The 27951-nt window shown below is 54.0% G+C and overlaps 1 protein-coding gene and 1 long non-coding RNA gene across 3 annotated transcripts; one reads left to right on the forward strand and one right to left on the reverse strand.

The window, feature by feature from the left end:
* LOC145723409 (uncharacterized) lies at positions 1–4418 on the reverse strand. The gene is made up of 4 exons (XR_014148420.1): positions 4226–4418; positions 2759–2832; positions 250–1963; positions 1–42 (listed from the first exon to the last, which is right to left on the reverse strand). It is a non-coding gene; the product is annotated as an uncharacterized LOC145723409 (long non-coding RNA).
* Positions 3914–27917, forward strand: RAB15 (RAB15, member RAS oncogene family). Of its 2 annotated transcripts, none has more exons than XM_081830376.1 (7): positions 3914–4064; positions 21594–21654; positions 22477–22537; positions 22995–23072; positions 23734–23823; positions 24968–25033; positions 25185–27917. In XM_081830376.1, the coding sequence occupies exons 2-7, from the start codon at positions 21608–21610 to the stop codon at positions 25341–25343; spliced, it is 501 nt and encodes a 166-aa protein (XP_081686502.1). In that variant the 5' UTR covers positions 3914–4064; positions 21594–21607; the 3' UTR covers positions 25344–27917. The 2 variants fall into 2 exon arrangements, with proteins under 2 accessions (XP_081686502.1, XP_006738681.1); XM_006738618.3 differs by lacking the exon at positions 3914–4064 and adding an exon at positions 4490–4785.
* Positions 27918–27951: the final 34 nt, after the last annotated feature.

Raw genomic sequence — 27951 nt, forward strand, 5'->3', positions numbered from 1 at the left:
TCTTAGAGGGGCGTCTCAGGGGTATAGTTAGAAAAAGAAAGCCTGGGGGCACCTGGGTGGCTCAGTCGTTAAGCGTCTGCCTTCAGCTCAGGTCATGATCCCAGGGTCCTGGGTTCGAGCCCCGCATTGGGCTCCCTGCTCGGCGGGAAGCCTGCTTCTCCCTCTCCCACTCCCCCTGCTGTGTTCTCTCTCTCGCTGTGTCTCTCTCTGTCAAATAAATAAATAAAATCTTTAAAAAAAAAAGAAAGCCTGTAACCTTGAAGTGTGAGGGACTGGAGGGTGGTATTTCCCAATCCTTGCTTGGTGGGCACTTTCCTTGATCCTGAAAAGCATATCCTATAAAGAGCATGTCTTGCTTTTAAATTGAGTCCCACAGTGGAAGTCCTTATTGAAGACAGCAAAGCCTCTGCCACCCTGGGTGCCTAAATGACTTTGTAGCACAGAGCCACCCCCATTCCCACCTCCTTGCTGCCCAACACACTTTACATGAGAGGGAAGTCTATATGTGAGTGCCTGAGATTGAAGGGTTTATCTGTTACAGTATCTAACATTGCCTTAACTAATACATATAATGAATGATTTTATTCCTACATAGATTCCTAAGTATGGGGTCCCCACCCCACCCCCCCAAACATAACTTTGACAGTAAAAGTCTGATATGACATACATTGCCTGGTTGGTGGTTACTAGTTATGTCTTCTCAACTCTAGTCACGTAAAGGGAAGAATCTTCTGAGGTTGTCCCATCATGAAATCCTCCCATCGACAGTCTAGACCACCCATTAGGAAGCCACAGGAAAGGTTTAACTTTTACTTCCTATTCCAAGATAATGAAATCATTCCTAAAAACTATCTGTGCATAGGAAATATCTGATGAGGCTCCTGGATTTGTTCTTTATCATGGGTTGAATTGTGTCTCTCCCCACTCCCCAATTCATACGTTGAAGTCCTAACCTCTAAAGCCTCAGAATGTGACTATTTGGGGAGATAGGAGCTTTAAAGAAGTAATTAAGGTAAAATGAGGTCATATGTTTGGGCCCTAATCCAATGTGACTGATGTCTTTGCAAGAAGAGGAGTAGGACACAGAAAGGCATAGAATGTGAATAGGAAGATGGCCAGGTGGAAGGAGAGAGGCTGCAGAAGAAACCAACCCTGCCAACACCTTGACCTTGGACTTCTAGCCTTGAGAACAGTGAGAAAATAAACTTCTATTGTTTAAGCCACCCATTATGTGGTACTTTGTGATGGCAGCCCAAGCTAATCCAGTCCTGAAGGTGGTGGCCAGGATACCAAGGACAACCTGAAGTGGTGCTGTGGGCCCTTTTGTGTTAGCTTGACTTACCATCAGGATTGTTTCCTTTGGTCCCCAACCCTAAAATGCATGTGTCTCTGAGAACTTGCCTTCCCCCCCTCTTCCCTTGTCATTTCAGTCTTCCCCCCTTTCTCTCTTTATTAGAGATAGAAAGGAAAAAGGATGGGGGCACCTGCCTGGCTCAGTAAGTAGAGCATGCAACTCTTGATCTCGGGGTGGTTAAGTTCAAGCCCCATGTTGGGTATAGAGATTACTTAAAAATAAAATCTTAAAAAAAAAGAAAGAGGATATGAATGGAGGATAATACTGAGATGATGGGGGGGGGGGGGTTCTGTCCTGTTTCTTCTAGTCCTGAAATAAGGTGGAACTCCTTCTACAAGGTGAGCATATCACTTACGTCAGTCAAGGTTGGAAACACAGGTGTGAGTCTGGAAGACACATAGAGTTTTGCTAATGAAGAGCCCCACGGTCCAGCTATGTTGGTCTCAGCAGTGGGCTGTCTATCAGCACATCTCTTCCATTATTCAGCTTTGGCGATGGCAGATCCCACAACGGTGCTCCTGCTGGCTGCTTAAACAGGGAGCATGCTCTGTGTTTGGGCCGGGGTGGGGGAGGGGGGGTCGCAGGAAGCAGGGGCAGGCACTTGTCTCCCTGGTAAAAGAATGAGCATAACATAATTGAGAAACTGATTCTTGGAGGCTTCTTGTGGGAGAGACATCCAGCAACCATTCTTAGACGTCTCCCAGCTCTACTGAAACCTGTCCCCGTCCAAGTTGACCTCAACTGGGGAGGATGCCAGAATGTCCCACTGAGTGCTGATGTAAGGAGGTGGAATTAGGTATTTCATTTATAAAGTCCCTGGTTAAAGCAAACTGTGTTGTCTTCACTAGTTTATATAGTTCTTTTGCTAACACTGTCCCAAAATCATAGCTCTTCCATCTCATAGTGTGTGAAACACACACACACACACAGACATATTTCTGAAAGCAGCTGAGTCAGGATATGAATGGACAATCTAGATGTCTAGCTTGGACTTCTAGATGATCCCCTTTTGCTTTTTCTGTTTTTAAAACAATGTAAGCTACTGAATAAAGTATAATGAGATATCCTTAATTTTTTTTTAAGATTTTATTTATTTATTTGAGAGAGAGAATGAGACAGAGAGAGAGAGCATGAGAGGGGGGAGGATCAGAGGGAGAAGCAGACCCCCTGCTGAGCAAGGAGCCCGATATGGGACTCGATCCCGGGACTCCAGGATCATGACCTGAGCCGAAGGCAGTTGCTTAACCAACTGAGCCACCCAGGCGCCCGAGATATCCTTAATTTTTTATGAGTATGAGTATTTATTTCCCCAGACTCATTTAGGAAACCTCATTTCTTTTCCTGTCTTGCCTAGGGAAAGCCATTTCCTTCAAAGTGAAGTTTCTTCTTGGACTAGGCACTTACCTCAGGTTGCATCTTCTTTCCTATTTCTTGGACAGAGGCAAACAGAGAGCCACTCATGGTCCCACTAAGCAGGCCTGCAGAGAATATTTATCACTAAGATGCCAATCAATGGGAAGGCAGCTGCAGTGCCCAAAGGGGGTCAGGCTGAGTTGAACCTGCACTCCACACTGTATGTGGTAGTGTGGATAAGAATCACAGCAGGATGGCTCGAGTTCCTGGAAAACATCCCTGACCATCTGTGGGATACACTTACCATCCATGTATGCATAGGGAAAACATTACGTGGTTTCTGTCCCTCAGCACTTATTGAGTACCGTCAAGTGCTGTGCTAAGTCCTCTCCACACATTATATCATCTTTCCAACAATCCTGTGAAGATATCCCTATTTTACAGATGAGGAAACTGAGGCATGGAGGCATACAGTAACATGCTCAAGGTTGCACAGCCAGTGAGTGGAGGAGCTGTGGTTAGAACCCAGTGTGCCCAACTCCAGAGACCCCACCACGCACCTGAAACCCAGTGTGAATCCAGTGAAGAAAAATACACCTGGAAATCTGAAAAATGTTAATGGAATTCACAGGGTCCATTTTCTCAACTTTTCATATCATCAAAGTAGCTGTCCGGTTCCGGAGTTTTTCCTCTTTATTATAAATTTAGACACATTGCCTAAAATACAACTCTTCAAGTGAAGAAGATGGACTTACTGCTTTCCTTAACCTACTACTGAAAAATATATTCTCTATCCAATACTCAGATACACACTTTTGACCACTTTTTAAAGATCTAATGAGCTGGGCTTGTTCACCCCTAATACTGTTTTCAGGAATACACAATTTTCTAGACTCCAGAAAACACGCCTTTGCCTCTCTCTGGTGCTAACACATTCAGTGTTAGTAAATGACGTCTCGAAAGAGGCCCATGCGTTCTTTGGTGTCATGGGTGTACACCAGCAGAAATACTCAGTGGTCCGAAATAATGTACTGGCATCCTGAACATCCTGGCATCTAAGCCGCCCAGACCCAAAACAGATACTGTTGCCTGTCTGAAGGATGGTGCATTCGGATATGTTTTTATGATCATCTGTGCTCTCACCCTAGTGGAGGAGATCAGCAGAAATTTTACCCGTTTAAATTAAAATTGGGATGAGGGGTTGGAGGAGGGCAGACACAGTCACACAGGTTTATAGGCAAGCCAGATGGCAGAGAGAGAGAATTCTAGCAACACTCTCGAGTGTTCCTGGAGACAGCGACTTCAAGAAGAGATGGGTGTTTGAAAGCAGACCCTGATCAAGGCCTTCCGACCTGGGGTGAGCCCAAGTGAGGACCAACTCTGGGAGGCCCGACCCGGCTCGCGCAGGGGCGGGGTGCCGGGGCGGGGTTAGCAGGGCCAGCATCCGGATGGGATCTGGGGAGAAGTGATGAGACCCGAAAGCCGAGTTTGGTAGAGGTGGGCCGGGTGGGAGCTCACCTCAACTCCCGCATTCAGAACGTCCGCACCGTTTCCCCGGGCTCGCGGGTCCGGCACACGGAGGTTGGGAGGGGCCCGGGTTCCAGCCCCGGACGCGCAACCTCGGGCCGGGGAGCGCGCCCGCCTCGCCCCCGCCCGGCCCGCGCCGTGGGGTCGCCGCGCTCCGGCGCGCGCTCCCCGCCCCCTCTCCCGGGACGCGGGCGGGCGGCGGCGGCGGCGGCGCAGGGGAAGGGGCGGGCGGGGGCCGCCGGCGCTCTCTCCTCCCACCCGCGCTCCCACCGCGCCGCGCTCCCCGGCCCCGAGCGAGCGGGCCGGCCCGGCTTCCTCCTCGCAGCCCGCGGCGTCCGCCCGGCGGAGGCGCGTCGCGATGGCAGCGGCCGAGCGGGGCTGAGCCCGCCGCCCGCCCGCAGCCCCCCGGGCCGCGCCGGCCCCAGCCATGGCGAAGCAGTACGATGTGCTGTTCCGGCTGCTGCTGATCGGGGACTCCGGGGTGGGCAAGACCTGCCTGCTGTGCCGCTTCACCGACAACGAGTTCCACTCCTCGCACATCTCCACCATCGGTAAGGGGCGGTGGCCGGAGGGGCGCCCAACCCTCCCCACCGCCACAGCTGGCCCGCGCCCCCCCGCCCCCGGCCCCTGCCCCAGCCCGGGAGAACTGCCCGCCTCTCCGGCTGGAGGCATTGGCGCGGGAGGCCAGGACCAGGGGAGAAATCCCGGTGAGGGGCCGCCGCCTGGGGACTTGAGAAGCGGGTCCTGGAGGTGGGGGCGTCCCTGCTGTGGTCCGTGATTAGGGATAGGTTCTCCGGCCTCGCACTGGGGAGCATGCGCATCGGAGCCGAGACCACCCGGGCGAGTCTAGGCCTGGGTACCCCGAGCTGGGCAGCGAGAATCCTAGCCACCGAAATGACTTCCCCACACCCCCAGGTGGAGAGGGGGAGGGGAAGTAAAGCCTGTGCTCCGGAAGAGGGGTTCAGGGTGGGGAGCCGCGTCACTGAGGCACTGGGTGCCCTCAGTTCAGGGGTGACCCAATGTGGAGCCAGGAGGGGGAAGACAGGAGGAAGGGAGGGGCCAAAGGGATTGAGTTTCCAGAGCACAGTTGTGAAGGTAAGCCACAAGGTGGGACACCTGGAGGAGGGCAGAGACTCGGTGAGCGTGTTTGCGTGGGAAAGGGGCACTTACTAGCCACCTCCAGAAAAACAGTTGGCAAAAGGTTTGTTTTGAAGGAGGCTGAGGGGGATGGGGAATGTCAGGACTACTGTCCACACCTCGGGTCAGATGGCTGATAGGACCCACCTTCCAGTACATCGCTTTGATCTGGCAATGCTGGAGCCTGTGCTTTAGAGGGACAAGATCTCGTGGCTTCCCAGACTGGACTGTGATGCCATCTCTTGTTCTGGGAGGGCGTGGGTGGCCCCCCTCTGAGGCGGGGTTCTCCCCCTTGGGCCCTGAGGGGCCTCCTCCTCTGGGAGGTCTGAGCTGAGGGAATCCCACCACATCTAACAGCGTCCCCCACTGTTGCCCTGGAGGAGCCTCAGCCCGGCCCAGGTTCCCCCCACCCCACCGCCCCCAGCACTCAGCTCCCACTGGAGGGTGGAAGCCTCCCTCCCAACACACCTTCCCCTGCCAAGAGAGAAGAGGGAGCAGGTAGAGCCAGGAGGGACAGAGACCCGTGGTTAAGAGGCAGTCTGTGTTGTCACATAGACCTGGAGACCTCACTTTGGGACAGTGTGACCTTGAATACCACTTAAGCTTTGGAGCTTGCATTTCTCATCTGTAGAATGGGAATAATAACAGTACTTACCTCCTGAGGTGCTGTAAGGATTAAATGAGATTATGTTTGTAAAAGCACTTAACACAAAGTTGGACACGTGTGAAGCTGGATAAATGCTAGTTATTATTGTTGTCATTGTCTTTGAGCTCCCAGGGTCTCATTCTCTCTTTGCTTCACTATCTTCAAGGGACTTAAGGTGAGAGAACAGATACATCCATCCATACAGGCTACTAGGAGTTCTGGAGCTCAGGAGGGGCCACTGCATGGATGAGAGCTATCTATCTGGGAGGGATGGGCAGGGTACTGGCAGCCAAGGGAGGACTGCATGCCTCTAGGGAAGGCTCAGGGAAGAGGAGGCATTGGGGAAAGGCCTGGGAGTGAGCAGGGGAGGGGCTGAGGAACCAGATGGGATATGGGGACAGGTTGCTGGCTTAGGGACAAAGGGCAGCAGGTTAGCACTTAAGGGAACTTTCAGTGGCTATTTTATGGATGGGCTTGGCGCCAGGAACTGCTGAGGTATCACAGAGGGCTGTGGGCTGCTGGTGGCCCCCAGGCTTTGCCTGATGAGCAGTTGTTTGCATGCTGGTGTTCTGGCCACATTTCAAGGCCAAGGAATGACCTAGGTTTTTTCCCTGGAGCACTTTATTCATCCACCTCATTTCAGAGGGTCTTGGGCTCCTGCTCAGTGTTGTTAGGGGAGCTAGCCTCCCCTAGGAAATGTGTCCCCCTCTCCCACAGACAAATGAGGGAAGCGATGTTTCTGAAATCCCAAGATGGCCCTTCTGAGGCTTGTGTTGTCCTTAAGTCCCATGCCCTCAAATTGCTAACCACCAGCACTTCTCCTTTTGTCTCTCCCACCTTGTCTCCTCTCTTTTTGGACACCTCCTTCCTGCCAAAGAGACAAATGTGCAGTTTCCCCTCACAGGTCACAGGGTCGTCCTCAGAGTCCCCCTGGGGCCGACGACTTTAGAGGCAGTGAGTCAGCGAACTGAGTGGGGGTCTCTCGATAGCACACTCCCCAGCCCATCCCCTCAAGGCCCTTGGTGTATTGACCTAAAACCTGAGCAGGGGCTTCCTCTGCTTCTGGTGGTTGGGTCCACCTTTTCCCAGGACGCAGAGGACTGTTTAGGAGTTTGGGTTCATGGGAAAGAAAGAAACCTGTCTTTCTTCCCACTAGCCTTTTCAAATCTGCCCACTGGGCTTCTTGACTGCGTTCTGTCCAACACTACCTAAGGCCCTTGGGATTCTATCTGGTCTCGGGCATGTTTTTCAGTAAGAACTACGACGTAGGGACAGAGCTGGATGGTCAAGGAAAGCTTTCCCTGCAGGGTTCCAGAGAGTTTCCCACGGAGTTCGGAAGGGCAGCCAGGAGGCTAATCAAGGAGCCAAGAAAATGGGTACTACCAATTCATAGTCATTAATTTATCCATTCAGAAAAAAATGCCCAGGTCCTGGAGCTGGGCTCAGGGCTGAGACCTGGAGATTGCAAGATGAATAAGACACGTCGTCACCTCTCTCAAGCTGCTCCATGTCTCAGACACATTCTTTTACCATGCTGGACACTGATCTAGGCACCTTTCCCGGAGCGACTTTGGTGAAATGGGGAAAACGAGGCATTTCACTAGTTATTGCCAAGACGGAGTTCAGATTCTTGGATCATGTTGATGTGACCTAGGCTGGCACCTTTGTGACTTACTATTGATGGCATTTGCTCTAAAAGCCCGTGACGTTCCAGAGAAGGGCCTGCCAGGAGCAGTGAGGAAACCTCCCAGGTCGGCTGAGGCACTGACTGCCCCTCTTGTTTTTAGTCCGCAGGTAGACAGGTGGCCGTGGGCTGGATCTGCGCCACAAGCCAGCCTTCCCCACGTGGCTGTGCCGACCCAGACGGGGGTCGTGTGCAGGTGGGCAGCCCGTGCCTTAATGGCTTTTGCTGACTCCTCACCTGTTAAACTAATTAAGGATTCACTGCAAAGCACTGTGCCAGGCACTTTAGCGACCTATTCAGGCCACCTTTTCCTGCACACAAGCAAAAAGAGCTAAGGCCACAACAAGATCTGGAAGCACTTGGTGAAGCACTCCTCACATGTGGGGGATCAATCAGGATCATTGTTACTGTTACGGAGCTCTTGGGGGGCATTACCAGCAGCTAAATAAGGATGCCAGGGTGCAGGAGGCAGCCAATGACCGGGGAGGGGACCGAGAGTGCTGTTGCTGTGACAAAGGGCTAGAGGAGGCCAGCCTGACTAGAAGTGGCAAGGAAGGCTCTAGAAGGAAGGGAAGCTAAGGGGAGGCCTTGCAGTGTGGGCTGCTTTTCCGTTCCTGGAGGGGAAGGAGCAGATGGGATAACAGGAGCAGAGACGACAGAGGTGGGAATCCAGGGGGCGTTCCTGGGATTCTGGGCAGTCTGGCTAGAACAGAAGGGAGTTTTTAGAGGAAGAGTGAGAACGTTCCTCTGTTTCTGTCTCTTTGTCTCCCAGACGCTACTTTAAGGGCGTGAGGGTAAAACCAAATCTTAGTCCTCTTCATTTTCATCGTCCTGGTATAGGGCCAGGCTCGAGCTTCCTACGTGTTGTTGAATTAATGGATGAATGAGGGCAGAGGGCATTGAGGGCCTGGCTAAGGAGGTGGGCCTTGGGCCTCCGCAGTGGAATAGAAGGTTCCTGGGCTGGGGAATGACATGGTGACAGTGGCACTTAGGGTCCTGGCTGGGAGTGGGAGTTAAGACCCGCAGCAGGGAGACCAGTCAAGGGCTGGGGTAGCAGCTCAGTTCTTCTCTCTGCCATACACCCCTCCTGTGGCCGCCACACCAAACTCCACAGCGGCCCCGATTCTCCTTTCCCTCCAGGAAGTGGAGAGCCGTTCGAAACCAGTCAAGCTGGCAACTTCTGAAAGGGCCTCATGTGTCCTGGGCTGCCTGCCCTGGCAGGGAGACTGTGTCCCAGCCTAAGGGACATCTACATGCAGGGGGCCTTTGGTTCGCTTTCTGCACGGTGGCCAGGAATGTCATGTGAGCCACTCATGAAGCTGAAGGAACACCATCCTTGCTCTTCCCGGAGTACATGTGTCACATGGCCTCCAGACCTTCTTGTTTTAAAGGCCACCTGGGTTCCAAGGTGGCTGCCAGGTGATTTTCTGGTTTGACCGGTTGAACCACCGCTGTGGCTTCAGGGCTGCTTCCTGGGGCTGGCTTTGCTGCTGCCAGATCCCCTTTCTCCGGAAAGTTCTGTCTGAGCTGGCTTGGGCTGCCTGGCGCTAGGGCCTCGGGTGACTGAGGGGCAGGGCCAGAGCCAGGGAAGGCCCCGGGGGCGTGGATCCTCCTGCTTGGGCATTGGGCGCCCCACGGGGCGGGGAGGGGCGGGGGGGGGGGTTGCTGTGCATGCTGCGGGCACAGGATGCCTCACTGCAGGAAGGGGAGAAGCCGTGGGGAGAATGGAAAGAGTGCAGACTTGCACGAGATCCCCCATGGCCCTACCCATCTCTGCCACCCTCAGACGCTTATTAACAGCTCTTTCCTTAGTCTCCATATCTGTAAACTGAAGAGGGTAACAGACTCTTTCTTAAAGGTCGTTGTGAAGATTACAGAGGCTAATGGATGCAAAGCGCTTGGCCGAGCCCTCAAATGAAATGGTAGCCGCTGTGATTCTATTATTATGACCATTCTTGTTCTTATTATTTGTTATTCCTAGCTCATAAGAAAGTTGTAGAGATTAATATACTGTCAGTAACGCGTTTTGAGGCCAATCATTCATGCATTCGGTGATTTGGGCACTATTTACTGAACACCCACTGCGCTAGGTACCTGTGAGGAGCCGGGGATCCAGCAGTGAACCAACAGGAGTCAGGGCACCAGCTCCGCTCTGGGGGTCACAGGAGTAGGCTGCGGGTTTCATGTTCGATTCTGTGCCAGGTTCCCACCCTTGCCCCAGCAGTGCGAGGCTCGGGGACGGAAGAGTGAGGTGGGGAGGAGGTGGGGAGACAGGTGGCCTGAGAGGATAGGACAGGGGGCTCTGTCTGGTGTCACCCTGCCTCAGGCCCCCATTCCGCACACCCCACGCCCCAAGGATGTGATCCCTGAGAACAGCTCTGAAACCCTCGGACGCTTTCATTTCAGCTGCTCTGCACACCTGTGCCGCCTTCCCGGCTCCGCACAACCACCCCCGGCTTGGAGGGCCCGGATTCCTGCCCCTTCCCCCCTCCTCCCATTCTCCTCCTGTTCTCCTCCCATCCTCCCCCGCTCCCCAGACATCTTGGTGATGAGCTTTATAGCACGAAAGTCGATATTTGGCCATTACCCTTCTACCCTGATTGCCAGTTCTTCTCAGAGGGCCTTCTTCTGTAATCTAATATTTGTGCCCGTTTCCTTGTAAAACTGCCAATTTTCTGCACAGGCGTGTGATCTCTCCTTGGCTCTCCTGCCTGGGCAGTGTGCTTTGTCGGGGGCCACGAAGCTTCCCGGACATTTCATTCCTCCCACTGAGGAAGAGAGGATTCATCATCAGCCTGGTTTTAGAACAGGGGAAACAAAGGCCCCAAGGACACTGAGCTCACATCTTGCGTGCAGTTGGCCCAAACTTGAACCACCTCCTCTGCAGTTTCTCCAGACCGGCTTGGGGCATGCCCTTGCTCATCCCAGAAGACCCTTCCACAGGCTGCCAAGCGAACCTCTCTCCAGTGCACCAATGGCTCTGGGACGGAGGGACGTTTGTGCCTCTGCTGTCGGCCAAGTCTGCCTCCTTGACATGACCCACTGGGGAACCGTCAGGGGCTAGGATTGGGGATCTGTCTGGGGGACCTTGGAGGGTGAGATCTGAGTGTTGCCCTCCCATATCACTATTTTGAGAACATATTTACTGAGAACTCGGTGACTGGGGCCCCATAATCTGAAGAGGCTGACAGTTGGCTTCAAAATGTGGGTCATTCCCCAATCAGTCTCAAAAGTTTTTCTCACTGATCTTTTCTCCTGGGATGTACTGACTTCATTCATTCACTCATTTATTCTCTCACTCACCCACACATCCATTTTTTCTTTCCTTTATTCCATTTTGTTGAATAATATGTATGATTATATCTGCCTTCTGCCAGGCAATGGGAATGTGAAATGAATAAGATGCTGTTTTGCCCTCAGGGAGTTCGTAGTGCAGACAGTTGGGAAGTCAGGCATCCAGACAAGCAGAACAGTATGCAAAAGCAATGTCAGGATGCTTGGTGATAAACTCCTCCTGGGTTGGTTGGTGAAGGCTTCACAGAAGGAGTGACATTGGGGTGGTTCCTCAGGGGGCAAAGGGTGGGGGAGGAGGTGCTGTGGAAAACACCTCATAATTTGGGGCTTCTACTCTTCTGCCTGGCTGGGCCAGCTGGTAGGGGCGGGCCGTGGTCGTACCAGCTTTTGTTCAACTAGATCCTTGCTAAGAGTTAGCTTTTTGGCTCTGTGTGAAGGCAGACACATCTGGAGGCCCTGCCCCCTACAAGCCGCTTGCTCCTGAGGCTCCCAACCCCAGTCTTTTTCTCTGGGAACCTCTGCTGCCTGTCAACGTGGCCCTGCCTAGGAAGAGGCTCAGGAGGAGGGCAGAGGGGTGGGTGGTCAGTAGCTTGGCAGGTCTTGGCTGCCTCGGTGGTGCCCACTGACCACTCAGTAGCAGGCTCGGGGAGGCAAGGCCCGGGTCAGGGGTCTGCCAGAGGGGAGCAGGCCAGGGTTAGCTGGAGTGCACGGCACGTATCCCAGAGGCCCTATGTAGGTTTGTGCACGTGGCAGTGGGAAGGGGAAGGGGAAGGGAACTGGCGTGCCCTGAGTACCTACTCAGTGTACCTACTATGTGCACAGGAACAGTTGTGCTCTACACATATGAGCCATTCAGTATAGAGATCCTATCATAAAGTGGGGGGCAAGGAGTCCCCAAGTTGGCCCCAAGTTTGAGAAGTTTCTGGTACATTCTTCAGGTTAGATCCTCCAAACAAGTGTATGTGTATGCATATGTGTATATGTATGTGTATGTGTATATGTAAGTGTATGTGTATATGTAAGTGTATGTATATGTAAGTGTATGTGTATATGTATGTGTATGTGTATATGTATATATATGCAGGTGTGTGTGTATATGCAGGTGTGTGTGTATGTGTGTGTGTATGTGTATATGTGTGTGTATGTGTATATGTAGGTGTATGTGTATATATAGGTATATGTGTATATGTAGGTGTGTGTGTATATGTAGGTGTGTGTGTATATGTAGGTGTGTGTATATGTAAGTGTATGTGTATATGTATGTGTATGTGTATATGTATGTGTATGTGTATATGTAAGTGTATGTGTATATGTATGTGTATATGTATGTATATATGCAGGTGTGTGTGTATATGCAGGTGTGTGTGTATGTGTATATGTGTGTGTATGTGTATATGTAGGTGTATGTGTATATATAGGTATATGTGTATATGTAGGTGTATGTGTATATGTAGGTGTGTGTGTATATGTATGTGTAGATATATGTGTATGTGTAGGTGTATGTGTATGTGTATATGCAGGTGTGTGTGTATGTGCAGGTGTGTGTGTATGTGCAGGTGTGTGTGTAGGTGTAGGTGTGTGTGCAGGTGTGTGTGTATATGTGTGTGTGTATGTGTATATGTATGTGTATATGTAGGTGTATGTGTATGTGTATATGTATGTGTATGTGTATATGCAGGTGTATGTGTGTATGTGTATATGTGTGTGTATGTGTAGGTGTATATGTATATGTAGGTATATGTATATATTTAAGTGTATGTGTATATGTATGTGTATATGTAGGTGTATGTGTATATGTAGGTGTATATGCAGGTGTGTGTATATGCAGGTGTGTGTGTATATGTGTGTATGTGTACGTGTAGAGGTATGTGTGTATATGTGTGTATATGTATGTATATATGTATGTGTGTGTATGTGTGTGCACACACACGAGGCTGGGTCCCTCTGAGATCCCAGAGAAGGGAAGGGTCTTGCTGTGCTTCTCTTCCCACCCCCCGCCTCCCCCTTGCCCCAGCCTTTATAACAAAGGAAAGAGTAATGTGGATCCCTCTTCCTTTTCTCTTCTGAGGAACTTCAATTTTGACTGAAGTATGTTCCTGCCTGAGGGATATTTGCTGTTTTTCCTGCCTGGGGCCCTTGTCTCTCAGATCTTTGTGATGGCACCTTCTTGTCACTCAGGTCTCAGCTCAGATGTCACCTACTTTAAAAGGTCTTCGCTGACCAGCCAATCTAAAGCAGCTTTCACATGGTTCTCCTCACTCTTTATTCCATTATTCTGCATTTGCCCCTTAACATCACTCTGAAAGTATTGATTAATTTGCTTATTATCTGTCCTCCCTGCTAGAATGGAAGCTCTCTGAAGACAAGGATCTTTCTGTATTCTTCACGGCTGTGCCTTCTAGTACCTAGCTCAGTTCCTGGCACCTCGTAGGCATTCAATAACAGCGTGTTTGAATGAATGCATAAATGAATGAATGAATGCACGCATGCATTTTCCTCGAGGACTTTTGCTCTTCCCGAGGGCAGCTGCAGCTAGTCCTGGTGTCTTGGGACTCAGAGACAACGAGAAACTCACTATGCTACCCTTGTGTTTGGGACTGAGAAGAGGCAGAGAATTCTGCAAGGCGCAAGCAGTTTCCAGTAGCGTCTAGCTCTTCTGCTCAGATATGTGTCCTACGGGGAAGCTCAGACATAGCAGGCAGCCAGAAAGCATGAGCGGGGTACTCTTTGGTGAATGCAGAGATGAGGGGGCCGGCGCTTAGACTAAGGTCAGTATTGCCTGTCGCTTGGAGTCACTGGGGCAATTCCCATCAGCTCAGCCCGGCTGCTGGAGTGACTTCCAGGACCACCCCACTGCCAAGGGATCTGGAGTGGAGAGCACCTAGGGCTCAGGCAGTGGGGACAAGCATTCCTTCCAGCCTCATGGGACTCCATGTTCGACTGGGAAATCCTTCTCCGTGATAATAGCCCCTGGGTTTCTGGGCCCTGGGTTTCCAAAGACTGGCCCTTCAAGATTTTATGTGCAGGTGGTAACCTCTAGAATTGTCCTGGTCCTCATATCACCTCTGATCACATTGAGAGAGAGAGAGTGTGTGTGTGCATGCTTTTGTTTGAATCTTAAAAAAAAAAGGAGGGTTAGAATATCATTCTGAAATCTGCAGTCTTTCTTGTGGGTGGCATCCGAATCAGAGCCACTGACTCAGGGTCCTGGAGGTTGAAACACGGCCTTGGAGCTCGAGGATCAGGATTCTGTCTGCCAAACACCAGGGCTGCCTCTTTTACTTCTGCCTCCCACCCCTCCCAGAGCGAGCGGGTGCGAATGCTGACTAACGCATTTGCTGAGAGAACCTGGTGCCTCTTCTCCCCAGAGCGAGGCCAGCGTGAGGGACAGTCAGTCTGCGAGTGGGTAAGAGGAGGAGGTCAGGTGGCAGCATGCAGCCCAGCAGACAGTGAGGCTGTGTCCCCAGACAGAAGGAAGAGGAACACAGCAAGTAGCAGGTTTGGGGCAACGACGCTCTCCCCTCTCCCCGCACCTACGTGGTAGGAGGGACTTTGGTGTGCCGGGAGCCTTTGTCTTGAATCTTCTCATGAGATTTGTCTCTTAGCTCACCTTCTGTATTGTTCTTGTCCCCCTTCTTCCCCTCATTTGTCCCTCAGTTAGGGGGACGATGGTGTCATTGGTCTCTTGGTGTTACGGGTTTTCTCTCCTGCCGAGAGAAGTGGGTTTTGAAATGGGGATCACTCTGATGCCTTGTTTGGGGTGGCACCTCCCCACAGGGTCTGCCTTTCCCCAAAGCTTGTTTTGGGGTTGCTCAGGGTGACCTCTTTGGAGGTGACCTCCTACCACAGCCCACGTGAGCCCCACATGTGCAGCACATGCTGGTTGCCTGCCAGCAAGGGGCGGGGGGCCTTCCTGGGCCTTGGGCTTGGTAACTGGAGCCAGCACTGCTCCAGGGATCAGGTGTCTGCCTTGGGTTTCAGGTGTATTAAGTTGTTCCTGTTGTGGTGTCTCCTTGCTAATGAAAAGGCTCGAGTCTCGCTGCTGGTCCTTTGGGCTGTGGTTGATCACAGTGATAACATTTGGCACCCAGAAAGAACCTTATTTCCACTTGAAACATGTGGCACTTGGCAGACAGGCAAGCTGGCACCTGACGTTGACCCATTAGGTGCTGGCCTGCCGATGGGCACACCCGAACTTTGCAGGAAGGGGGACATCTGGGCTCCATGGTGGGTGGCATTATCTCTTTTTGTTGGAACACTGTGGCTGAGCGCTGGCCCCTTGTGTCACCTCCCTGCCCTCCTCCTCCTTCCCAGAGCTCTGTCTGTCTGCCCCTAACTGTGACCCTGGGCTGCCTGATCTCCTCATCCCCTCGGGAGCTGACAGCTTCTTCAGCTAACATTTCATAAAATTCTGTGTGTCAGGCCCCGTGTCATGGGCTTTGCACCTTCTCCCACAACTGGGACTGTCATTCCCATTTTACAGGTGAAGAAACAGCAAAGAGAGGGTAAGAAGACCCCACGGGCATGCGTGGGAAAGGCGGGATCGGAAGCGAACTCTGACCACACGCTTGTGTTCTTACCGCCCGCGCCGCTCGTCCTCCATGCTTCCCAGGGCTCTCTCTGGAGGCCCGTGGTGATGGGAAGGGGTGTTCTTTCCCCCTGAATGTGCCCCGTTCCCTTCTTCCCAGGCTTCTCAGCCCCTCACCACCAGACTGAGGGCGCCATAAGTGAGCTGCGGTGTTACCAGCCCCAGTGAGCCGTCCCCGCTGTCCTGTCCCTCTGTCCTGCTCCAGCCCCCAGGACGCACAGGCCAAGCTTGTCCCTCCTCCTGCTCTCTGACAGCGGCCCCGTCACTGCGCTCCACGCTCCGCTTGTGGCCTCGCGGTCTCCGGGAGTGGCTGCTGGAGAGGCAGAGGCTGTCCGGACCGAGCCACGGAAGAGCCGGAGGCCGCCAGCGTAGGAGGGCAGCACGTCCACAGTCCTGGCAGGAGGCACCGAGCTGAGGAGCTTTCCTTGCCGATGCCCGGCCCTGCGCTCGGGCCGCGGGCGCCCGCCCTCCTCATGCTCTCTGGGCCCCGCGCTCTGCTGGATCGGAGGCAGAGCTTTTCGGAACAAAAAACATTGTCAGTTACAAAATATACTCTCTGGCCCTTAGCTACTCTACACCTGGTTGGGGCTAGAAGACAAAAACGAGGAGGCAGCACCAAGCAGGGAATTGGGGGGGGTTTTCCTCTCAGCCCCAAAGTTGAAACCCCTTGCCCGCCGGCCTCGGTGCAGCTGGGCAGACACAGGCTGTGCGTCTCCAGGCAATCCCAAGGCGCCTTCAGGCTTCACTAGGGAAGGCAGGTGTGCTCTGAGGATACCCAGGGGCTGGACGGTGGGGTCTGTGCCAGGATCCAGCGCCCCCAGCCCCCACTCTGGCCAGCGTGTTCTGTCTTTCGGCATCTCTGCTTCTCTGCACGTCTGCCTCATGTTCTTCTCGTTACCAGCTCACCAATGCCCTCAGCACCGTCTGGAGGGAGCTGGTTTGATCAGCTTAGCTAGATCCCCTTGCCCATGTTGGCCAGGTCCCCCTGGGGGTCCCCAGCAAGCCCAGTGATGGACCGGCCTCCTGTGGTCAGATATCCACCTCTGGTCCAGTTAGGAGCTGCTTCGCCACAGAACACACACTGTACCCAGCCCTGCCTCCCTGAGCAGAAGCTTTGGGCTGGGCAGTTCCAGCCAGAAGAGACACCACGACTGGCACATCCGAGATGCTGAGAAAAATGGTGAGCGGCTCACTGTGCTTTCGGTACTTGGTTGGTAGAGGGCCCCCTCTTCCTGACTTTCTCCCCCAGGGCTCCCCGCATCTTCAGGAAAGTCTGCCGGAGCGGTGTGGAGGCAGTGAGCCTGTTTGTTCACACCACAGTGTTCCCTGTGCCTGGGGACAGTGATGTGGCTCTGTGCGGGGTGATGCATCCGGGCTGAGTGCAATCCTGACCTGTCTCAGGGAGCCCGGGGTCCCCTGAAACTAGCCTATGGTGGGCTTGCTCCCCGAGTGCCCAGGGCCTCGCTTCTAGATGCCTCATCAGAGCAGAACAGGTATGGGGCATGCCAGGGCGCGACAGGAAAGGCGGTAAGGTTCTGCAGCTGCTGGTCGAGGGAGCGGTACCCGGGCGGCTGTCAGGAGGCCAGTCCTCCTCCGGTTCTGGCTCAGCCACTGCGTGTGGGAGCAGGAGGGAGTTGCCCGGCCTCCCTGTGCCTCCGGTGGTTGTCACCACTCTTCCCTGCTTCACAGGGCTGGCACGAGGACTGAGGCCTCTGGATTCCTTAGCTGAGGGGTGCGCGGCAAGTGTAATTATGAGGATCACAGATTGGGTGTGGTTCTGCCTCGAGATGGGCTAGACAGTGCTTCTCAAACTAGTCTGGGTGGACCTGGAAAGTGGCTTTTCTGACACGCTCCCTGATGATGTTGATCTCTGGGTTGGTTTGCCCGGCCGCTCGCTGGGAAGCAGTTATTCAGCAGAGGGAAGGCAGGAACGAGACGAGTGCCTCCTACTGTGCGCAGGTGCTTCACATCCATGGCCTAATCCACAGCCCACAACAGCCCCGAGGAGGCCAGTGGTATTCTCATTCCACAGGAAAGAAAACTGAGGCTCAGACAAGTTGAAAGTTGCCCAAAGTCACACAGCAAGTGCCAGAATCTGGATTCAGACCCAGGTCTTTCTGATTCCGAGGCTGACGGATAGCTCTTTCACTATATTATAGCTCAAACTTTCTTCTAAAAATCCCCTGCCACCCTGTTAAAAATAGAGATCTCTGGCCCTTGCCCTCAGATTCTGATTCAATGGGTCTAGGCCAGTCAAGGTAGCAGCATTTAAAAAACAATCAGCCCAGGGGATTCTAAAGCTGAGCACCTGCAAAGCACGCCGGGAGAATGGGAGCACGCCATGCCGCCTCAGCTGGCACTTCCGGTGGGAAGCTTCAGCCCACATCTCAAACTGCAGCATGCATTAGAATCACCTGGAGAGCTTGTTAAAATGCAGATTCCAGGGCCCCGCCCCCAGAGTTTGATTCCATCTGTCTGGGGTGGGACTCAAGAATTTGCATTTCTAACAAGCCCCGGCTGATGTTGATGCTGCAGGTCGGGGGACCACACTTTGAGAACCACTGTCTAGAAGCTGCATCTTAACACAGTCCCCGAGTGGTCTGCATGCACTTTGGCGTTTGAGGAGGGCTACCCTGGAGGAGCCGGAGTGAGAACACACAGGGGAGGGAGGTGGGGGGAGAGTATCTCTCCTCCTCAGCAGAAAGGGGCCAGACCGTTAGGACGAGCACCCAGAGGGGGCTGATGAGGAGCTGGGAGCTGAGGCTTGGAAAGGATAGAGGTCTCTTCCCCAAGGAAGGTGACGAGAACAGAGGCTCACTCTGAGGAAATGAGGTGGGCCTCAGGACCGGCTTCATCAGGCAGCATTTGGCTCACCCCTGGAGAGTGGAGGAGTCCTGTTGAGTGAGTGGCACTGAGGAGGGGGGGCACGAGGGCTGAAGCCTTCAGCGAGGGGATGGTGGCTGTGGGGAAAGGGATGGGCACCCCCTTATAAATGGGGTACCAGCAGCTACAAGGGCCCCACTGAGGTGAGAAAGCAGGAGCCTGTGGGTGACCATCCAGGCTAGCATCTTGACTGCCCTGCAGTGCTCAACAGCAGGAGAAGACTAACAGCCACACAGATGGATGGGCCACAGGTGGGCAAGGGCATGGTGGGCTGTGGATTGGTAGGTGGACACAGTGGGAGATCCAGGCTATGGGACCAGGGAGAGTAGAAAGAATAGAGTCCACTAGAAGATCACTGGACTGTTCATCTTTTTTTTTATTATTAAAGAAAAGTGGGGGCACCTGGGTGGCTCAGTCGGTTAAGCGTCTGCCTTCGGCTCAGGTCATAATCTTGGGGTCCTGGGATCCTGCATCAGGCTCCCTGCTCCATGGGGAGTCTGATTCTCCCTCTGCCTCTGCTGCCCCCACTGCTTGTGCTCTTTCTCTCTCTCTCTGTCAAATAAATAAATAAAATCTTAAAAAAAAAAAAAAGGTGGGTGGGAGAAAGAAAATCCCTCAAAAGGCCCAGACTTACTGTGTTTCTTGCTTAGTGCCTATGAATAGCCAAAATGGAAGCATTTTCTCCAAGCTCCACAGATTTTACTGGGTGGTCAGGAAGACCTAAGTTGTGAGAGGATGGGTGTGGGGGTGCTGTGGGCCGCCCAAATCCCTCAGCCTCAGCCCCTGGCCACACAGCTAAGAAGTGAGGGAAGCAGGAGAAGGAATCCAAGCCCAGCGCTCACTCCCAGGGTAGCTGCCTCTTCTAACACCTGCTTACATCCTCGGGTGGAGTCCCCTAGTGCTGGGAGCTCTTCCCTGCCTGGGCCTCAGGACCTACAGAGAAATCAGCATAGATAAGTCTCCGTGTCTCGTTAATACACAGCTCTCATTGCCCTGAGAAGCAGTGCTGGGGGTATCCCGGGCTCTGGCACCAAACAGGCCTGTGTTCAAATCTCTGCCACCTGCTGTGCTGACCTTGGGTTAGTTATCTTACCTCTCTGGTCTTTGTCTCCTTCCCACTCAGCTCTGTAAGGTCAGGGATCCTATGTCCTTTCCACCACTCTGCACCTAGTCCTGTGCAGGGCACATAGTAAGTTCCCATAGAAGTGTATGGAATAAAGGGAGGGTAGAACCTTCTGTCTCCCTCCCTGCCACCTTGTGACCCCTCTTTGTAAGGCATTGCCCTGGACCAGGCCTGCTGGACTAGTATGATAATGAGCTAGGTTGATTGTAAGATGAACCAAATTGCTGGTTCTCACTGTCCATGAAAGAACAAGAATTTCCTGATTCCCTTCTATGCCAGGGAGGGCGAGAAGCAAATTCTTGACAACTGTCTGTCTGAGGAGGGGGTGAGAACGCCCCTGCCCCCACCCTCGCTTTCTCAGCACACTCGGAAGAATGGCGGCCAGACATTGCCCATTTGGAAGAGTACAGCTCAACAGCTATGAATCAGCTTGTGCAGGCGGAAAATGAATCCTGTCTGACCAACCTGGTCCAGTTTGGGTTGCCTGTTCAGAATCTTTCTCTCCCCTCTGGTTAAATGATGGTTGGTCCTGACGGGGAGAGGGAAGAACCTAAATTGGATCCGTCTGTATTTGTGGAAGCCTGGGGACAGGTCAGAGAAGGGGAGAAGCACCCCCCATTGGTGAAGAACTAATGCTGAGGGGGACAGCAGGGTGGTGGGGACTCTGGTACCTGGGGCGGGGGGGCTTTGGGGCTGGGCCGTGCAGCCTGGTGACTACGTCTCTGTCTGGAACTCTGCCTTGACCGTGTTCTCCACCTGAAAACGCGTTAATGCTGCCCATTCCTGACCTGTCTCCGGGGAGTACACTAAGACTTAAGCTTAATTAACCTACTCGATAGAGTTCCTGCCTCACCGGGCACCCTGCCCGGGCACAGTTGGAGCTGGGAAGAGGCGTGGTGATGAAAATGTCTCCCCTCCTCTCTGCCATCACTGATTCAAACCTGCGTGCTGCAGCTGCTGGCTCGTCCTGCAAGTTTCCCCAAATACGTTTCTGCCTTGGGCCGCTTTGCCAAATGCCATATGCTTCCTGGGTCTTGTGGCAGCTGAGCTCCTTGAGCCCTTGGGCACATGAGCCTGAGAAGCCTGTCTGTCCTCCCCTCCCTCCCCCAGCAGCATGCTGCGTCACTGCCTGGTCCTCCGGTCGCTGGTCGTCACTTACAAGCACCCACGACGGACAAGGACTGTACTAGGTTATGGTGGTAACTGCAGTCAGCTGAGTATCTCCCAGGTCCTAGGCCCTGTATCTCGTCTGGTCTTCTCATCCACCCTCTGAAATGATTGGTGATGTCCCCATTTTGCGGATGAGGAAGTGGAGGCTCAGAGAAGCAAGGTGCCTGAAGTCATAGCTATGACCAAAGTGGCTGGAGTCAGGCCTGGCTTCAAAGCCCATGCTCCTTCTAAATAAAGGAGTACAGTGCCTTCTCCAGTAAGCGGGGGCTAGTCAACAGCAGAGCCACCAGGCCTTCTTGGTGGGCCTCTGCTAGGGTCCCTGCGCCTTCCCCACATTCATGACAGCACCACATCCCCTCCTGGTTATTAATAAGGCAGAGAAAGAAAGAAAAAAAAAGACAAAACAGGCAAACTAGGTAGGTTGCTATTCCTAGCGGTTAGAGTTCCAGGGGGGGATAAATACTCGCAGTTCCCTCCAGAAGTGTAAATAGAAGACCTCACACTGAGGAGAGGGAGACACATTTGGGGGCTGAGTGAGGCAGTGGATGGAGTGGGTTCCCCCGTACTCACTCTGCCCTCCTCCTGTACCCGCTCCCCCTCCCACCCCTGCCCTTTACTGCCGGCAACTCTCAGGTCAAGGAGGAAGGGAAGCCCCATTCAAAGCCCCAGATACTTCCTTAGGGTCAATCTTTGGCTCAAGAAGGCCTTTACCTCATGCCATCTTTCTGCCATATTAAGCCATAGGGAATCCCTTCCAGTACGAGTGCCCTGGGCCTTTACTATTCAGTCCCAGCAGTACTCTTCCTAACCTCCTTGCTCTCTTCCTTTCCCCAGGTGTGGATTTTAAGATGAAGACCATAGAGGTAGATGGCATCAAAGTGAGGATACAGATCTGGTGAGTTGGGGAGGAGGAGAGACATGGGGCTGCTCCCCCGGCCACCACTGCCATGTGTGAAAATCCCGAGGCTGCATCTGGGATAACAGGCCACCTCTTCTACCAAGAGAAGCAAATGTCTCAAAGCCCATCTCCTGCTTCTATGAGCCTTAATCTCTTTTTCTTAGGAAACTTCATGGGATTGGCCACAAGTCACCCAAAGGCAGGAATTAGAAGGAATTGGCAAACTAACGAGTGTGGGTTTGTTTTAGGATGGAAACTTTGCCCCTGGGCCATGCCACAGTGCATGGGAGGGAGGGTTACACCGCACACTGAGGATGGACCCTGGGGAGAGATCCCCAGGACGGCATGGTGCACTTCCCACCAGTAGCCACAGGGGGCCGCTGTGGCTCTCTGGCCTGAGGTTTCTGCAAGCACGGCCTTCGCCAGCCTTTGGAGCTGCTTCCAGTTTGGAGAATGCTATGGGCGTTGCCTTGAGAAGCCCCAGAGGCCCCACAGGGACGAGAGGTGGAGCAGTCCAACCTGTCTGAACACAGTGGCCCAATTCTAAAGAGGGTTGCCCAAGGCCCAGTTTTGTTTGGGGCTCCTGGCACTGATTGAGTTGACAAGGCCCCTGTAAGCCCTGTCAGCCCCCGATCATCAGGCCTCTCTCCTGCAGAGTCGGGTATGTTCAGACCCCTTTGGGGATCAAAGCTCCTGATTTTTCACCCTGTAGCTCCCCAGTCTTTCCTGCAAGGGCACAGGGTCTCCCAGCTCCTGTTCACCCCTTCCCCTCTGGCTCCATGGTCCCTGCCCTTCTGATGGCCTGGCTTTCTACGGCAGGGACACGGCGGGGCAGGAGAGATATCAGACCATCACAAAGCAGTACTACCGACGGGCCCAGGTGAGCCACCATTTTCAGGGTCTGGAGGTGGGATGCTGCCATCCACACTCCCAGCTCTGGGCGTTTGAGATATTTGTGCCACCGACGCCCAGAATAGGGCCCTCGGAGTGCCTGCTGGGGAGGGTCGCCATCACACACTCCTCAGTTACTCTCTGAGCACACACCACAGGCAAGTCCCCCAGCCTCATCCCCACCCTCCACCCTGGGCCAAAGACCCCAGTCAGAAGATTTGGTGCCTTCCTACCTCAGAGAGTTCTGTGATAGGCCTAGGGCACAATAGCTTTGGGGGTGTGAGAGAGAAGGAGAAGTTTCTGGGTGCCGAGGGATCCTCATTATGCTAAGCAGGGAGAAGGGAGAGTGGGACCCAGCACTTAAGGTACCACACCTGCCTCTGGACCCATGCCTGTGCACTCTGTGTGCATCTCCCTCCCCCATCTCTCTCTCCTCTCTCTCTCAGGGAATATTTTTAGTCTACGACATTAGCAGCGAGCGCTCTTACCAGCACATCATGAAGTGGGTCAGTGATGTGGATGAGGTAGGAGATGCGGCCTCACCGCTGGGGGTGGGGGAAGGGTGCCTCAGAGGGGAAGGCGATGGGAAGGGCCGAAGCTCTCGGGGTTGGTGAGCAAACACTCCCAGGAGACCTTGCCTTTCCCAGCCCTGGATGAAGACCTCTGGGTGAGTAAGACATGGGGAAGAAGCCCAGGCTGCCACGCCATCCGTGCCCTGCGCCCACCCAGGCCGCCATGGCTGCTTCTTCCTTGGAAATGAGTTAGGTCAGAACCTACCCTGGGACCATTGTCCTTCCTGAAATCTCAGGAGCAGGAGGAATCGTGAGACTGGGGTTCTAGTCCTGGCTCTGGAGCCTTGGGCAAGCCATCTGAATTCTTGGAGTCCCCAGTTTTTCATCTGTAGAATGAGGGGGTGGACTTAAGTGCAACGTCCTTGCCAGTTCAGATACCAGCTATCTAACCCCAGGAAGTACGGGGAGTAGCCAGAGTGTCTCCCACCCTAAGCTGTCCCCGTGACAGCCCTCCAGGCCCCCTGGGGTCAGCCTCGTGCCTGCACCCAGTCTGCCTGCTCTGTCCCTAGGGCTCTGGAGCTTGGTGCTGGTGTGGAGGCCAGAAGCCTGTATGGTGGGGGCTGGGGGGGAAGCGCAGCACTCACTGGCGGTTCTGCCTGTCCTCTGTCCCCAGTATGCACCAGAAGGTGTCCAGAAGATCCTTATAGGGAATAAGGCTGATGAAGAGCAGAAGCGGCAGGTGGGAAGGGAGCAAGGGCAGCAGGTAAGTGGAGCAAGCTGGCCTTGTCCATTGCTCACATCTCCTGCGGCCAGGGCCAGTCCTGAGAGCTGGGACCCAGGATTCTGTCCCCATCCTGAGGCACCCTGCACCTCCCACAGTTCCCCGAGGCTCCGGGCCAGTTGCCATCCTTGAGAGTTTGCTTTCTGTCCTTTGGGACAGTAATTTGGGGCCCATCCTAAAACAAGGACCTCTCGGACAGCCCCTCTCCTAGCTCTAAGGGCCCCAGAGCAGGATTATCCTCTGCTAAAGAGGTCATCCCAGTGTTCGTGGGGAGGAAGGGCTCCAAGTCGCTGGCTTCCCCAGCAGCATCATGGCACGGCTACTGTCTACAGGTACCCCACCCCTGTCCTGATACTGGGAAGGGGTAGGGAGGAAAAGCTCACGGTCGGAGAAGCCACGGAGCAGAGAGGGTAGGAAGGTGGTGCCGAGGGACACAGCCCTCCCAGAGGACAGAAGGATGGATACCATGGAGACGAGAGTCATCCACCCACTCTGAGGGCCTCGAGAGCTTTTTTTTCCCTCTTTCTGTCCATAGCGCTTAAAATAAAATGGATTTTTTGGTATACAAAAATAATACAGGATCACTGAAAAATCTGAAAGTAGAGGCAAACCCTACTAGAATAAACCCTCCTAGAATAGTATTTATCAAGCACTGTATGGATGGCAGGCACTAAGCAAGTGCTTTGAGACGCATGACCTCTTTCAGTCACTCCGTGACTTTGGTTGATAGACACCCTCATCCCCCTTTAACAGATGGCAGCGCCGGGCTTAGAGTCAGTGACTTGTCCAAGGTCGTCCGGCTGCTGAGTGGCATCACTGGCCTCTAAGGCTGGATCTCTTTGACCCCAAAGCCCGGGTTTGTCAATTCCACCTCCTGCACAAGACTGGGGGATCTTCGTCTCCTGATGTATGTGTGGGCACCGGGAGGTGGCTGGGGGTGCGGGGGGGCTTTGTGGAGCGTCTTCTCCGTTCTCGGCTGGCCTGTGTCTTGGAAGGAGCTCCCGCCTGGTCTGAGAAGTGACAGCTCAGCATGGGCTGTGAGGGCTGCGGCACAAGTGTGTGCCAGGTGCTGTGGGCACCTCCCTTCCCTTACTGACTCCCTTTCAGGAATGTTCTTTTCTTGCAGCTGGCTAAGGAGTATGGCATGGACTTCTATGAAACAAGTGCCTGCACCAACCTCAACATTAAAGAGGTGAGAGCCCCAAAGCCCCGCAGCCCTGCCTCCGTGGCCCAGTCCCGAGGAGCTGCACGGAGCGGGGAGGCGGCGGGTCAGAGGACGAGCACCGGGCTGCAGGGGGAAGAGGAGGCGGCACCCCACTCACCCGCCGCCCTTGGTTTCCCAGTCTTTCACGCGGCTGACGGAGCTGGTGCTGCAGGCCCACAGGAAGGAGCTGGATGGTCTCCGGACACGCGCCAGCACCGAGTTGGCACTGGCCGAGCTGGAGGAAGAGGAGGGCAAACCTGAGGGCCCGGCGAACTCTTCGAAAGCCTGCTGGTGCTGAGGGTCCTGCGTGGAGCACCCACCGATCCCCCTCCCCTCGGGAGGCCTGTGGCAGACAGGGAGTCCGGGCTTTGCCCTGCTTCTCCTCTCACTCGGGTGACCCTGTGGAATACCAGTAGCTGCTACTCCCCTGCCTGGCCCTGAGAGCAGCCCCGCTGTCATCTCAGAGCAGCCTCTGCCCCCGCCCTCCAGCCTGGAGGGGCTCCCTCCCGCCTGTTTGCCCGCCACAGGCCCGCCAGGAGCCCCCAGTATGCTGCGGGCGCGGTCTCACCGCCCCAGGCGCCCAGACAGTGGCCCCGTCTGGAGTGAGGCCACTCCAGGGCTCCTTCTTTCTCAGTGCATCCTGTCTCTCTGCTTTTCCTCTCTTCCTCCCACCTCTCTTCCTTGTCCCCTTCCCCCTTCTAGTGTGTTCTGTATCAAAGCCCCTCACACCTCTTGCCCTCGCCGTCCTGCTGTGTGGCTGCCGGGGCAGCTTCTTTCTTTCCTTTCTTCCTAACCCTGTCCAAGGGAATGGACTCAGGCTCATGGGGATGTTCCATACTCTTCTTCTGGGAGAACCGCCCCCCACCCTGCTTTGTGAAGGGGCCAAAGCCTACGGGGTGCTTCTTCCTATCTTGCCCACCCCACCGCCCCTTCCTGTGCTGTGGGCCTGCCTCACCAATGATCAGGGAAAGTGGAACATCAAGGTAGGAAGGAAACACCAAACTGGTGGTCCTCAAGACTGGGGCTGTCCCACCTTTCCCTGCCTGCCCCCCAAATCCCCCCCTCCCAGCTTTGGCCTTGCTTGGCTGCCTACCCACCTGCTTCTTGCGGAAAGTGAGCTCAGAAGCAGGTGCTTCAGAGAAGAAAAAAAATGTCGAGAGGAGGCAGGGATAAAGGTCACCTTCATTCTCTACCTCCCATGCAGTGTGTATACAATTTCTCCCCACCTGGGCTCCTGAATTTAAAGATGTGTACCAAGGCCTCAGGGCACTGCAGGGACAAGGAAAGCCTGGGGGAGGGGGGCGGGCGGCGAGACCAGTGATGTTGATGTTGACGAGCCAACCACACACCCCAGAAAGGGGAGTGTTTGGACCTGAAGGACTAGCCCCTGTATATCAGGTGAAAGCGAGGGAGAGGAGACCAGAAGGGAATATGGCAGCAACTTCCCTTTCTGTGTAAGAAGGGCGTTTCCCCACGACCCCCCTGGCACGTGAGAGGTGACATAACCACTAAACCCAGCCTTCCGTGCTCAAGGTTTTCCTGAGACTCAAAGTCTGTGGGAGAAGGGCAGGGGCTTCCCGGGGAGAGAGAAGGAAGGCCCCGGGTAGAAATGCTTGGTGCTGTTCTCTTCAGCCTTCTAGACAAAATGCTCATCTTGCCCCTCTAGCTCCTTGAAGAGGAGCCACCTGCACTGTGGCTGCAGGAGGAGGGAAGCAGACTCCTTCCTCCAGAGCTCTTTGTTCAGGAAGAAGTTTCTTTAACCCCACATGGCCCAAAGGTGGCTTGAGGGAGGCGCTTTAAAGAAGGGGCAAGTCAGTGACGGGCCCTAGTGGGGTTCTTCCCCACCTTCCCAGGGTTGGAGGCTCCTTCTTAAGCTACATTTTAGCGGCATCACATGGCTCGGGCTGGAGCTAAAACAAAGACTCGAGCACTGAACATTGACCGACGAAAGGCCGAAGTCCAGGGCCCACACGTGTGAAGGATTAAGAGCCCTGCTTCCTTATTCCTCCAAAAAAAAAAAAAAAAAAAAAAGGTGGGTAAGAAATCACCAAACCTTTCCTCCTGACTCTTAGAGTAGGAGAGGGTAGCTCAGGATGTAGGACCAGGGATAGGCTAACATAGTGGAAGGAAAAGGAGGGCAGGGATAGTTATAAATTGTTAGCTGATGAGAAAGATAGCAGACTCTTTTGGATGAAGTCATGATATGGCTGGGATGCTTCCTTGAGGACTGACTCCTCGGGTGTCAAGACACGGCGACACACCAGGGGTGGGGCGACAGTAACCAGCCCTCGGGGTGCCGGCAGCCAGGGGCTTCGGAGAGCAGACGTTTTGCTGGGCACTGGCTCCAACCTGTGGATCCATGTCACAGTGTTCCCTGAAGGTCAGGCAGAGCGCGCGTCTTTCTCTCCCAGCCCCCTCGGGACAGAGGGACTAATTTTTACTATACCTAGGGGTTCTGGAAGGGAAAACGCGGAGTGGAGATTTTATGAACCGATGAGCCCATCCACCAGGGCCACCGCTGGGGAGAGGTATGGGAGCAGGAGGGTTGGAGCTTTAGGGTCAACTACGCTCACCAGGTATCGGAGTCAGCATCTCACCCCTAAACTTGTCCAGTCCGGGAGGTGGCCTGGGATCTGGCCTTAGGCCCAGACTGTTGAGCAGACGCTCCTGCCTGTTTACTCCTCACCATCTCTGCACCTGCTGTCTTGAGACTCAGCCCAGCCCCAGGCATTCCACATGCTCCCAGGCCCCCACCATCTCCCTGTGATGGGTGAACTTCGTGTACCGTGTCTTGGGTCCAATATATGAATTGTGAGCAGGGTTCATCTATTTTAAACACAGATGTTTACAAAATAAAAAATATTTCAAACCACAGGTGTGGCTGCCTGTATGAGCCCCTAGGAGGA

This window comes from Leptonychotes weddellii, chromosome 9 (genome assembly GCF_054177405.1).
Source record: "Leptonychotes weddellii isolate Sample4059 chromosome 9, ASM5417740v2, whole genome shotgun sequence".
Taxonomy (NCBI): Eukaryota; Metazoa; Chordata; class Mammalia; order Carnivora; family Phocidae; genus Leptonychotes; species Leptonychotes weddellii.